General features: G+C 54.3%; 1 protein-coding gene across 2 annotated transcripts in view; it reads right to left on the bottom strand.

Annotated features, from left to right (window-relative positions):
- Positions 1 to 13668, bottom strand: part of RNF213 (ring finger protein 213) — a 103082-nt gene that overhangs the window by 19705 nt on the left and 69709 nt on the right. For both annotated transcript variants that reach the window (XM_077755262.1, XM_077755267.1), the window contains 10 exons: positions 13017 to 13208; positions 11778 to 11923; positions 10504 to 10658; positions 8550 to 8768; positions 8083 to 8264; positions 7427 to 7547; positions 3500 to 3600; positions 3228 to 3410; positions 2085 to 2254; positions 1903 to 2002 (listed from right to left, as the gene is read on the bottom strand). In XM_077755262.1, coding sequence (XP_077611388.1) covers positions 1903 to 2002; positions 2085 to 2254; positions 3228 to 3410; positions 3500 to 3600; positions 7427 to 7547; positions 8083 to 8264; positions 8550 to 8768; positions 10504 to 10658; positions 11778 to 11923; positions 13017 to 13208 — 1569 coding nt within the window. The remainder of the gene's footprint in view (positions 1 to 1902; positions 2003 to 2084; positions 2255 to 3227; positions 3411 to 3499; positions 3601 to 7426; positions 7548 to 8082; positions 8265 to 8549; positions 8769 to 10503; positions 10659 to 11777; positions 11924 to 13016; positions 13209 to 13668) is intronic.

The following is a 13668-nucleotide window of genomic DNA, read 5'->3' as shown; positions in this document are numbered from 1 at the left end:
GAGAGAGAGAGAGAGAATCCCAAGCAGGCTCAGCACTGTCAGCACAGAGCCCGACGCGGGGCTCAAACTCACAAACCACAAGATCATGACCTGAGCTGAAGTCGGACACTTAACCAACTGAGCCACCCAGGCACCCCTAATTTTAAAAACCTCAGATTCATCGGGGTGCTTGGTTGGCTCAGTGGGTTGAGCATCTGACTCTTGATTTCGGCTCAGGTCACGATCTCACAGTTCGTGGGATTGAGCCCTGGGTCAGGCTCTGCGCTGACAGTGCTGAGCCTGCTTGGGATTCTCTCTCTGTCCCTCCCCTGCTTACATGCACCCAAAAGCACTTTCTCTCTCCCCCCAAAGGTAAATAAACTAAAAAAAAAAAAAATCAGTTCTGTTTTATTTAAGAAGGAAGCCCTTACCCTTAAGGGTACTGTTTGGGATGCTAACGTGTCTACCCTCTATGTGAAGATGTGTGCGTGTCAAGGACTACATTTCCATTTCTCTACGCAAAGAAATTCAAATGAATTCAGATTTCACACAATTGTCACGAATAAAAATCATGGGACATCAAAAGACATTCTTCAGATCTCAGGTCAACTCTTGATAAATAGGCCTTAAAACCCATTTTAAGGCATAATAAGATACTACTTCTATAATAAAATGCATTTTAAAACCACTTGAGGAGGCTGAGGGGCTCAGTCAGTTGAATGTCTCACTCTTTGATTTCAGCTCAGGTCGTGATCCCAGGGTCGCGGGATTCAGCCCTGTGTCAGGCTCCACGTTCAGCGTGAGCCTATTTGAGAGTCTCTCCTTCTCTCTGTCTCTGCCCCTCTTCCCTGCTTGTGCACACATATGCTCTCTCGCTCTCTCTCTCAAATATAATTATAAAAAAAAGCATTTTATTTGCAAAGCTTTCAGGAATCTTGTTTGAACAAATTATTTCACAAATGATAGAAAGCTAAAAAAAAAAAAAAAAGGAAATATCCGTAGAAAAGGATGTAGAAGGTCCATGTGTTTTTTGTTTTGCTTTGTTTTGTTTTAATCAGAAGATTTAGGCTTTAAATGTAAATGTAACCTCTATTCTGCGTCTGCTTTGGCGTTTATGTCAGAAATCGTTGTTTCTGTTGGAACTTTTTCCCTAATTTTTAAAATGTTTTATTTATATTTGAGAGACATAGAGAGACAGCGCATGAGCACGGGAGAGGCAGAGAGAGAGGGAGACACAGATTCCGAAGCAGCCTCCAGGCTCCGAGCTGTCAGTACAGAGCCCGACGCAGGGCTCGAACCCACAAACTGTGAGATCATGACCTGAGCCGAAGTTGGACGCTTAACTGACTGCGCCACTGGGGCGTCCCCATCTGGTGGAACTTTTCCTGTAGCATCTTGATTTGGCCATCACCTTCAAGTACACTTGGTCAAGTCAGCACACAGGCCGAGTGCACTAAGTGTCCTCTGCGAGAAGCCCTGGGCGCAGATCAGCCTGCTAAGCGTTCTCTAAAACACCACAATTTGACAAGACTGATGACCTTTGGCACCATGTGGGCGTCTCTGTCCATTCAGAGAGGCAGAGAAATATAACCGTTGAAACAAAATCTAGGTGACGCCTAGGACTACGGGAGGGGGGCGGGGGCGCTCTATGGTACCGTCCTTCCCCCCCCGCCAAACCCAAAACGAGGTAGCTGCGCGAGGGGGCTCAGAACCACGGGGGACTCATGGGTTCTTGCACAGGACGCAGCACCACACTCCTCTCCCCGAAACCTGCCTTCCTCTTCCCAACAAGGTGCCTCGTAGCCATGCTGAACTCATTTGCCTACAGCCAAAGATGTCACGCACACAAGCGGGTGGTCCCTCACTGCAAATGCTCCCCCCAAAGAAGCTTCTGGGAGCACGCTCCAGGCTGGCTGTGCTCACCTGTACTTCAAAAGCAGTTTCAGCACCACCGAGCGGATGACCGGGGTCTTATCCACAACGTCGTCGAACGGGGAGAGAGACTTTGTGTGTTCCTGGTGTCCTTGAACCAAAGAGAGGTAGCTCGCTGGTCACATCAGACACAAAAAGTGAACCTATCGGTCTACGGGAAGGAAGCAACTTACTTTGGTAAGTGTCTCGTAGGAGCTCCTTCTGCACGAAGAGTAGACTTAGCAGAACCTCTACCACCTCCTTCTCTGGCGGGGAATTATCCTTGAAGCATATGGTGGAAACCAGTTCTATGAAGAAACTATTGCACATCTGCCGGATGCAGGCGTGCTTCTGGACGGCGTCCCTGGGGGCGGTGGGGAGGCCCGGTCAGTGCGCCTAGCCAGGGTACTGCGGACCCCCACACACGGCCGGGCACCTCGTGTTCTTCAGTAAAGAGATACAAGTATCTCCTTCCGGTGCTTCGAGGGGCTGCGTGCAAACTGCCAGCTGGCCGGTGTGCAGACTCGTCTCTTTCTAGGGGCACCCTGATCATTCAATCATTCGCACCAGCCAGCAATACCCTGGTCTCCTAAAGTCTGCAAAGACCCTGCCCCCTGGGCTGGCCATGTGCCCCGTCTCCAGGAGGCATCGGGAGGGCGGGGGAGGTGAAGGCTGCCGGGTCACTGGGGCACAGCCTGAGTCGGCTGAGCCCACAGACCTGCCACTGATGCCAACCACCGCCACGACGAGTGTGTGGCCAGGCAGGAGCGAGCTCCGCCCTCGGGTCGAGAGAGGCACACCCCTTCCGCCTCAGCTCCTGGGGTCTCGTGATGGTTTTCTATCATTTACGATTTTTTCTGGTTTATTTCCTCTCATCGGGTCATCTCCCAAATCTATTCTCGTGTGTGCCTTGGGGAGAGAATCATTTTGCGACACTACGTGCTTTTAGGTTACACAAGCGGCTGCCTCTCTTAGGACGGTTCTCTGAAGCCAGGTGTTCAGGCTTTCTTTCATTAAAAAAAATTTTTTTTAATGTTTATTTACTTCTGAGAGAGAGAGAGACAGGGTGAGAGCAGGGAGGGGCAGAGAGAGGGAGACACCGAGTCGGAAGCAGGCTCCAGGCTCCGAGCTGTCAGCACAGAGCCTGACGCGGGGCTGGAACTCGCCAACCGTGAGATCGTGACCTGAGCCGAAGTCGGATGCTTGACCGACTGAGCCCCGCGGGCGCCCCTGAAGTCAGGGTTTCTAAGGTTAACACAGTTTATCTTTCCGAATACCGTACTTGGCGAAAAGGAAGAAAAAGGAGAGGAGGCTTTTTAAGAGAAAGGGTGACTCACCTGTGCTCTTGGGACACTGCTGGAGAGAAGTCTTCTGGCAGGTCTGTCAGGCACAGAGGGCATCTCATCTGGCCTGTAATGAGCCAGACCTTGACACAGGCCAGGCAGAACACGTGGTCGCAGGGCAGGCAGACGGGGTCCCGCGCGTCTCCCAGGCAGACGGGGCACGGCTCAATGTCAACCCTGGGGTCCGAGAAGGGTGAGCGGCTGTGAAGCTGCACGCACCACACGCGCAGGGCTGTCTCCGCACGGGTCTCGGCCACGGATCTCACCTGGCGAGGGTCTTGCTGGCCCGCTCCTTACACGTACGAAGAGTCACCATCACGGCGGCGAAAGGCCTGTAGGTCTTGATGTTGGAGTTCTCCTGCAGACACTGAAAGACGGGGGGTGGGGGTGGGGCAGTGAGGGAGGGCAGAGCTGGGGCAGCCCACACGGCGTTCCCGGGTGACACGGGCACACCTCGGACACCTCGGGCCGCCGGCGGGAGTTGGGCGCTGGGGTTGTCCTGTCTGCCTGCACGGTGAGGCCTTTCTGTTTCTAGCAGTTTCTCTAGCTTTGAATGCTCTTCGCCATCATGCTGTTTTGGGGTGGGGAGTGGCGAGATTCACAACGTGTGCTTCCCCCCCTCCCTCTCTTTCTTTTAAGGTTCACACTTCTGTTCTCATTATGAGATATTTCAAACTTTATAAACGATAACATAATGACCACTGGTGGATCCACCACCAAGCTTTAAGAAATCTTAGCATTGGGGCGCCTGGGGGGCTCAGTCGGCTGGGGGTCTGACTTCAGCTCAGGTCACACGGTTCGTGGGTTCGAGCCCCGTATCGGGCTCTGTGCTGACAGCTCAGANAAAAAAAAAAGTTTAAAAAAATCCTGGCATTTTTGGAATGTTTACTTTAGATAGTTTTTTTAAGAAACGAAATGTGGCAGATAGAGCTGTAACTCCACGCGCGCCCTTCTGATGGCGTCTCTCGCCTTCCCCTCGCACGGAGGACCACCTCCCGAAATGCCCACGTCCGGTACATTTGCACACGTGCATGAAGATCACGCTACTGTTTTGAATATAAAGTTTGCATCAGTTCTATCACGCCGTACCCAAGCTTCTCGAACTTGCTTTTCTTGCTGCCACACCTCAGTCCTGACATGCTCCCTGCCCTACGGTGCCTACCAGCAGACATGCGCGCTACTTGTTTTCTGGTTACCAGGCATCTAGAACATCCCCTGTGCTGCCTCCAACATCCTTCCACTTGACCATCTAAGACCAGCAAGAAGGTTCTAGGGTTTGTATTCAGAAATGGAGACTCTGGATTTTAGGAAATGCACACCTTCAATGATACACGGTAAGGGTTTGCTGGCGTGCTTCTGTAATTTTGCGCTTAGGCATGATGTTTGCAATACATATCTTTATATTATTTACACCCTTGGGCTCTAGTAGCGTAAGGAGGATCTCCTTCTATTCTTTTTTCCACCTCATAAATTTTATCAAATGCGTTTCCTGTCCCTTCTGAAGTGATCATTTAAAGCTTATCTTTAAATTTGATAGGTAACTGAGAACATTTGTGGATTTTATGATTCTGAACTATATTTGAATTCTCAGGATTGATCTTACTTTGAAATGGTATAGGCTTTTAGTACCCTGCTAAATTTGATTTGTTAATCAACAGGCTAATTCCAAGGGAAGCAAAGGACTCGAACAGACGTTTCTCTGAAGAAGACGTATAGTTGGGCCATAAGCTCATTAGGAAGATGCTCATGTCATCAGTCGTTCGGGGAAACACAAAGCAAAACCACAAAGTGATTCAACCATGAGGACGGTGCTGATAAACAAAAGAGAACAAAAAATAACAAGTGTCGGGAAGGATATGGCGAAATCAGAACCTGGGGGCCCGGCCGGTAGGAGTGGGCGGTGCCGCCGCTGTGAAACGGCTTGGTGGCTCCTCAGAAAGATAAGCACCAAGTTTCTATAGGACCCAGCGATCCCACTTCTAGGGAGGGCCGTTTCCGAAGTTGCTGAAAGCAGGGACTCGGATACGTACGTGCACATCCGTGTTCACGGTGTGAACCCGCCAGCAGGTACCTGGACCAGCAAATCGGGTCTGCCCAGCCACGCAACGGGACATTACTCAGTTTATAGAGGAAGACAGTCCTGGCGCCTGCTACAACATGGACGGCCTCGAGGACACGCAGAGGGAAGTCAGCCCGTCACAGAGGACAAGTACTGTAGGACCCCACTTCCATGAGGTCCCTAGAGCCGTCAAAGCCACAGGCAGAAAGTAGGATGGTGGGCGCCAGGCAGGGAGTGAGTGTTTGATGGGGACAGAGTTTCAGTTTTGCAGGACGAAAGAGTCCTGGAGACAGAGAGTGGGGATGCTTGGACCAAGTGCGAACGTACTTCGTGCCACTTAATTGTACGCCTAAAAATGGTTAAAATGGTGAATTTTATGTGATGTGTGTCCTGCCACAATAAAAAAAATGGCAGTAATCTAGTGTTTGGACGGGGGATGGTAAGGACAGGGTGGTTACAGACTGGGAAGCCAACAGAACAACTGTCGTCTGTGACACCATGGAAGGCAGGTCACAGATCAAGAGAGCTCCCTCCCTCCCCCCCTCCCTCTCCTATCAATTATCTATCGACCTAATCTATTATCTATCCATCTAATCTATTCAACTTATCTACCTACCTATATGTATCTATCCATCCATCATCTATCTATATCTACCTATGTGTCTACATCCACCCACCCACCCATCCATTCATCCTTTCTATCAGAACAGAAAACTCAGAATATCCACCTTTTTACAGCTTTTACCAGGGGCCTGTGGGAGGCTGTGTGGACCTAGCGCAGGCTAACTCTAGGGCAGCCTCGCTGGAAGAGAGAGGTCGAGGCCCCGTGCCTTTCCCGGTTAAGGCTTTCTTCCGGCCAGACCACGGGGGCCAGCCTTCCAGGCCATGCGAGTGGCCTCAGGCTGTCCTTGGAGGGGAAGAGCAGAGCCTGAGGCCACAAACCCAAGAGGCTTCAGGTGTGAAAGTGAATTAGCGAAGACCTCTGGCCGGCGGTCACTCACACAGGGATGTGACCGGAAAAAAACCAGCCGGAAAACCACTAAGTTTTTGAGGACTGTCGCCCCACATGTCGGGCCTGATAAAGCCCAGGGGCCAGATGACTCATCTCTCAGCTCGAGGGTCACCTGGCCACTAGGGACCACGCGGGACTGGCCTCTGTGCGGGAGGAAGGGCGTCACGCACGCCTGCCCCCTGCAGGGGTGGCGGAGGCCAGTGTTTCCTAGAGTTCTTTCCCCAGTAGCAGCAGGGGCCAGGGGGGCCGTGACCACGCCCAGCACGGTCAGCTGCGACCTCAAGCAGGGGGCATATATATTCCGGGCTGTGCTCTTAAAACAGCCTGTGGCGACGGCAGGAACAGCCTGCTCAGACGGCGCAGTGCAGGGAGGTCGTACAGTGAGAATGACTGAGGGACAGCACGGAGGAGGGGGGCTCCTGATGCGGGGGAGCGGCCCGCTGCCGCGGCTCCCACTTGTCCTACGAGAGGGACGTCAGCTCGCGCTTCGTTTCTGCCGCCAATACCCACCCTCCTCGGAGCGTGCGGCCCGCACGTCAAAGCCTGGACAGCCGGCGCCGTCAGGTGCGTTCGTGCGAAGCTCCCGGGGTCGCCAAGGCAGAGCCCACCTTCCGCTGGGCACGTGGCCGCGGAGACAGTGGCTCTTCCCACAGGAGCACTGTCCTGAGCGTCCCTAACTCTACAAAGGGGGCCACGTGGCGGAGGCCCAGGGGCTTCCAGCTCCCCGGGTCCCCCCACAGCACCCAGCCGGAAGGGCCACAGCCCCGTGGTGTTCTCCCGCAAACCCGACTTCCTGACGCCGCGGAGGGCGCTGACCCCGCGGACCCCGCTGCTGGGCTGCGCCGGGCCTGGAGGCCTGGACGCCTGCGGGGAGCCCAGCCCTCAGCCCCCGACAGGCTGGAGGGCACGTCCCCGCCTGTCTGCACTCCGGCCGCGGTGCCTGCACGGTGCGCCCTGACCCGGCGCTCAGACGATCAGACCACTGAACACACGGCTTAACGGCCGCTGTGGGGAGATCGCGCCCCCCGCACCTCCAGGCAAGGCCAGCACAGGGCTGGAGGAAGGTCACCCTGCCGGGAGGGCAGGTGACGCTCCCGCGACCCGGGAAGGGCACCAGCTCACCTTGTTCAGCAGGAAGACGTGCTCTGTCACCAGCTCGCGCAGCTCAGGGATCTGGCTCTCGATCCCCAGAAGCACGTGTTCCACGAACAGGGCCACGGGGAAAATGCGGTTCCACTGGGTTCTGTAAGGGCGGGCGGACCCTGGGCTGTGACAAAGGCACCCGAGACCCCAGGACCCGGGCACAGGCAGGGATCCAAGGACGGGGTGCGGTGAAGGCAGACAGAAGACTCCGGAGGGGCCCTTTGTGGCGTGCTCCCGGCCCCCAGCCACCTCCGTGTCCCCGGCGCCCTCCCACAGACTCGGGGCCACGCGCCCCCTCACCCTGGAAGGCCAGCGCGGACGCGCCCCCGGGACACCTACTCTGACTGCTTATCCCCTCTCTGCCGCCCTTCCCGCTGCTCCCCCATGCCTGCACTTCTCCTGCGGGGACCGCGGGGACCACAGGATCTGCCCCCCTTTCTGTGGCCCCCTGCCCCCCGGGGTGCTCCCGGAATGCCCCGGCATCTGTTTTCTCCAGCACCGGCACGATGCCTGGCGGCGAAAGAGGCTCAGCGGACATGAAGCAGGTGAGTAAGGAAAGGACCCTCTTCTGTGGCGAGAGAAAGCACCCCACGGCCCGTGGGAAAGGGGCTGGGGGGGCGGGCTCCTGGCCTCACCTGACCTCCCTGATGACGTCTCTGGCCATCCCCCCGCAGCTCTGCAGGTACCCGTCCGAGCACAGGAGCTCCAGCGGCATGGACAGGCTCTTCACCAGCTGCAGCCAGGCCTGGGGGCTGGGCTTCAGGACGTCCCTCGTCAGCATCTCCGTGCAGGCCATCGCCGCAAATGCATCCAGAGTCTGGCGGAGGCGGTGGGGGGACAGAGAACAAACCCGACTGAGCAGCGCCCCCTGCGGCTGCTCGAAGTCCTGAGCCCAGAGGTCCAGGCTGTGAGCCCAACGTGGTCTCCAGTTGCAGGCTCGGGGCCTCCTCCTCTCTGGTCCCGGGATACGGGAAGCATCAGTCAGATGTGTTCGCTGGGCACACGGCCCGGGNCCACCCAAGCTCCTCCTGCCCCCGCCCTCCGCCCGCCCTATGAAGCCCAAGCCCTGACCGTGAACACAACGTCCCAGGAGAGGCCATACCAGCTCAGGTCCATCCAATCTGTCGTTCCTTGTGGTTCCCATGATGTTGTAGAGTAACATTTGTAGGATCTGGGGGCAGATGGTCAAGATTCTGGAGAAGTTCTGCAGCCGGCTGCAGAAGTGCTGATAAGCGATGTGCACCCAGGGTAAGGAGACCCTTTCCTGCGGCCTCTGCGCTTGCAGCTGACAGATGCAGGACCTCAGCGCCACCTGCAAAATCTGGGGTGAGAAACGAGATTTTAGTGCCACGTGCACTCTGGGAAACAAACCCAAAGCAATGTTTTCACAGTGGAAAATTCCAACCGCTCCAAAATAACCAAAGAAAAACGTAAAAGCCCCGCACGCTGACTGTCCCTCGGCACGCTGTGGTGTCACCCGTGTTGGCACTTTCTATCCATACCCTGTCCCCATTTTGTCCTCAAATCACGACCGTGGCGTATTTCTGATTTTTTTCCCCACTTAACATCACGCTGTGAAGATTTCTCCATTGTTAAATACGCTGGAAAAACACCACTGTGAATGTGTGCGCCCGTTAAAACAGCCAATCACCAATCAGATGGCTGTAATTTATGACTTTTTAAAAAAAATTTTTTTTAATGTTTTATTTATTTCTAGGAGAGAGAGAGAGACAGCGTGAGCAGGGGAGGGTCAGAGAGAGAGGGAGTCACAGACTCTGAAACAGGCTCCAGGCTCTGAGCTGGCAGTCAGCACCGACGCGGGGCTCGAACCCACGAACCGCGAGATCATGACCTGAGCGAAAGTCGAACGCTTAACCGACTAAGCCACCCAGGCGCCCCATTGTCTGACTTTTAATTACGGATGATTAAATGGTTTCTATTTTCCCCCCCATTTTAAGAAACAAAGCTGGAAGGAACATTCCTACGGAGAACGCGTTTGTCCACATCGGATAATACCCCCAGGACAAAACCACCAGTTCAATTTTCTAAGGCTCTTGATCCAATCCTTCAGGCTTTTCCAGAAGCACATGCTGGTTCTGGTTTGCAGCACCGTCTGCAACAGGGGTGGGGGGCTGATTCTGGGTCCAGTTAAAAACCAGTTTTGGGGCGCCTGGGTGGCCCCGTCCACTAAACATCTTTCACCTCAGGTCATGATCTCAGTTTTGTGGGTTCGAGCCCCGCATTGGGCTCTGTGCTGACAGCTCAGAGCCTGGAGCTGCTTCGGATTCTGCACCCCCCTCTCTCTCTCTGCCCCTCCTCTGCTCGAGCTCTGTCTCTCCCTCCCTCTCAAAGAAACCAAAAACCAAAATCCAAAACACCAGTCTTGCCATATGGCAGGTAAAGACAGTACCTAAAAACCGTTCTTGTTTTGTTGACTTACCAGTGAGGCTGGATAGTTTTTCTAATGTTTTCTGGATCTCTGTATAGTTATTCTGTTAATACTTGGTTTATAAGCTTCATTTAGTTTTTAAAATTAGGAAACTCTCTTATCGATTCCTAAGAATATTTCATTTATATTTTAAGTAACATCTACACCCAACATGGGGCTCGAACTCGTGACCCTGAGATCAAGAGTCGTATGCTCCCCTGACGGAGCTACCCAGGCGCCCCTGGGATTCCTAAGAATATTTTATTAGCCCTTAATCATGCTGGTTATAAGTATGTCGTCCTCAAATGGGTCATTTTCCTCTTTTACGTACTCAAGTGCGAACCCACTAGGTAATCAGCAGTATCCTAACGTCCACTGAAATTTGAGTTAGTTATTAGCTGCGGTGGCCAGTTAAACATATACCTAATTTTCTTTGAGAGACACTCCACATTTGAAAACGTGTTAAAAATTAATAAAATAAAAAAATAAAAAAGTAAAACAAGTGAAAAATAAAAAGGTGTTACAGGGAAATTGGAGGCCTTCCTTGTGTGAATGGAACGTCCGTGGTTCAGGGGCCCCGGGTGCGGCCCGGCCACGTTCCCCCCCCTCCCCCCGAGCGAGCACTTACCTTCAGTTCTTCCCATGTGGACGCTCTCATGGTCAAGAGGAGGAAGTCCTTTATGTAGCCAAGAAAGAGGTCCTCCTCTTCTTCTGCACTGAGCTGAGCGAGAAACCCGCCCAGAGGGGTCTGCTGAAAGACTTCCACCAACTTCTTCGGCAGTCCTGCAGAGGGGAAGCACAGAGGGCGTGGAGGGAGAGCGTGAGGCGTGGCTCCTAGCCTGCGGGCCCCAGGGAGGGATGCGGCTCTGCTGAAGGGCAGCTCTCGGCAAAGGGGAGTCGGGGCCGCGTGATTTAATGGCCGTTTCTAGACCCTTCAGACGAGTCTCCAGAGGAGGAAGAGACGAAGACAGAACACACATTCCGTTCCAGTCACCCACGGCCCCACTGGCCCCAAAGGGGTAAAACGATCGGAGACAGAGAAGGTTTGATGTCTAGCAGATCATATCGTGCTTGGGAACCCCAGGATCCAAGTGGGTCAGCAGGGAGAGAGCTGCTCTTGGGGGGCTGGGGTCACGGGCTGCTCATGCCGGGAAGACGCGCCTCCTAGTGGTGAAGTGCCAGCCTGCAGACCACACACCAGCACCGCTAAGCAGGCTCAGGGCGGGTACGGCCTCGAGACAGGGAATACTACTTCCTCGGGACCCAGACTATTCAGTTCGTCCCGAAAACGAGGCAGAACGCTTACCTACAGAAGTTCACCTTCAAGTATCTTGACTTGGTTTTTTTTCATGTTTATTTTTGAGGGACAGAGAGACAGAGACAGAGCATGAGCAGGGGAGGGGCAGAGAGAGAGGGAGACAGAATCCGAAGCAGCTCCAGGCTCCGAATTGTCAGCACAGAGCCCGACGCGGGGCTCGAGCTCACGGACTGCGAAATCATGACCGGGACCAAAGTTGGATGTGTAACTGACTAAGCCCCCCAGGCGCCCTTCACCTATAGGCAATACTATAAGTAAACGTTGAAAAGACAACTTCATGCATGAAAGACGGCAGGATGACTTTTCCAAAGCATGTGTCATCCCTGGTTTTCCCTGGATGCCTTTGGCCAGGCCACTTGACCTGTGACAGCAGGTCAAGGAGCCGCGTGGCTCCCAAGGACACTGACCGCGTGATTTGGACAAAGCTATTCCACTATGGTCATTGATGCTGTTGGGAAAGGCTCAGCTAGGGCCGTCTCCTGAGTCCTGATGCCTGAGCTGTCCAGAAGCTTCCGAACGGGAATGACCCACTTATGACGGGGTGTCGGCACACGTCCTGTTTCGTGGCATCCCTGGGGGCTCACCTTCAGCTCCGGTGATGTACTGAGCCTGCACCCACAGCTCCTCCAGATAGTCTTTGATTCTCCAGCTAAACGGGACACTGCTGGAGACGTCCTTGGGAGGCGCCATGTAGTTCTGCACCACGACGTAGGGCATCTCGCTTTTAGACCTGCAGCCGGGCAAAGGGTCCGTGAGACGTTGCTCAAGACACAGGACCCAGCACTAATGCCAGTTCCTCTCCATGCTCAACGACACTGGTGCCTAAAAGGCTACGGGGACGGCCCGCGGGCCCAGACCACAGCTCAGGGCTTCCGTTACGAACGGACTCAAGCATGTCCATATGTCATCTCTGTGTCACAGACAACAACGAAACAAGGCTGGGAAGGGTCAAGCAGGCTGCCCCAAGTCTGCGGAGGGACCGGGCCGTGCGGTGCCTGGACCTCCCCTCGCCCTCTACCTCCGCATACAGAACGTGGCTCGTCAGATGCGACCCTTTCCCTCAGGGCGGACAGTGCCCTGTCGTCTAAACAAGTGTTTCCACCCGAGATCCAGGACCCCACGCACTCGCGTATTCTTTATTCACCCACACTCTCCAAAATCAAAGCCCCTGAGATCCAAAGAGGAAACTTTTGGGAGGCCGGCTGGGAGTGAGCTGTGCAAGGGCAGGCCCGGGGGAGGGTGTGTGGCTCCCACCACGGAGCGAGGGACAGATCTCAGGGCTCTCCGAAGCACAGCCTCTCCAGTTCGGAAGAGGCCAAAGCCGGCCGTTTTGCCTTGGAGGGAGCTCTGAAAGCACGGCCGTGAGGAAGGGGGTGAAACTAGGAATTCTCAGAACTTTCAAACCCCCCGTTTGTTACAGCAATGCCATCACCCTTAGGCTGCGAACAGACCCAGCATTCAGTTGTTTAATTTTTAACTTTAGAGAGAGGGCATGCACACGTGAGCAGGGCTGGGGCAGAAGGAGAGAGAATCTTAAGGAGGCTCCACAGCCTGACTTGGGGCTCGATCCCAGGAACTGGGAGATCATGACCTGAGCTGACCTCAAGAGTGGGACACTCAAGGGGCGCCTGGGTGGCTTAGTCGGTTAAGCGTCCGACTTTCGCTTAGGTCATGATCTCACANCTCAACCGACAGGAGCCAGCCAGGCGCCCCAGATCCAGCACGTAAATGTGATTCTGAAGTCCACGCCCACACCCCAGCAACTTCTCGGATGAGCGTATGAAGACGGCAGTGGCCTTATTTTCCCCTTCCCTCCTATTCACCTCATATCATTTGTCACAAGAGGAATGTTCAGAAGCTTGATGTCACGGAAAATAAACATCCAAAGGTCTCTCGTCCAGGATGGAGCGTCTGGCGTGATCAGGAGCTCGAGGTTGCTGTCTATGTCGAGGACAGACACCATGCTCGCCAGGAGGGGGGTCACGATGCCTTGGACCCGCTTCCAGAGGGTGTGCCTGCAGCGGGGAGACAGAAGACCGCGTTCCGGCTCAACAGGCACAGAGCAGCGGGCGGGACGGCTCTGTCCTGGTGACACTGGGCTCCAGAGTCACAGGACATCTGGTCTACAATCCAACAGCACAGCTCTGGTGATAAATGAAAACTCCCATCGTTGTTAAGTACCTGCAGAAAAATTCACAAGTAGAAATGGACTGGAGGCGGGGCGCCTGGGTGGCTCAGTCGGTTAAGCGTCCGACTTTCGCTTAGGTCATGATCTCGCGGTTCGTGGGTTCGAGCCCCGCGTCGGGCTCTGTGCTGACTGCCAGCTCGGAGCCTGGAGCCTGTTTCAGTCTGTGACTCCCTCTCTCTCTGACCCTCCCCTGCTCACGCTGTCTCTCTCTCTCTCTCCTAGAAATAAATAAAACATTAAAAAAAATTAAAAAAAAAAAAAAGAAATGGACTGGAGGCAGGACCGGA

Source organism: Crocuta crocuta, unplaced genomic scaffold, assembly GCF_008692635.1.
Source record: "Crocuta crocuta isolate KB4526 unplaced genomic scaffold, BGI_CrCroc_1.0 scaffold50, whole genome shotgun sequence".
NCBI lineage: Eukaryota > Metazoa > Chordata > Mammalia > Carnivora > Hyaenidae > Crocuta > Crocuta crocuta.
The sequence above is the reverse complement of the archived record's forward strand: the minus strand, read 5'-3'. Positions and strand labels throughout refer to the sequence as shown.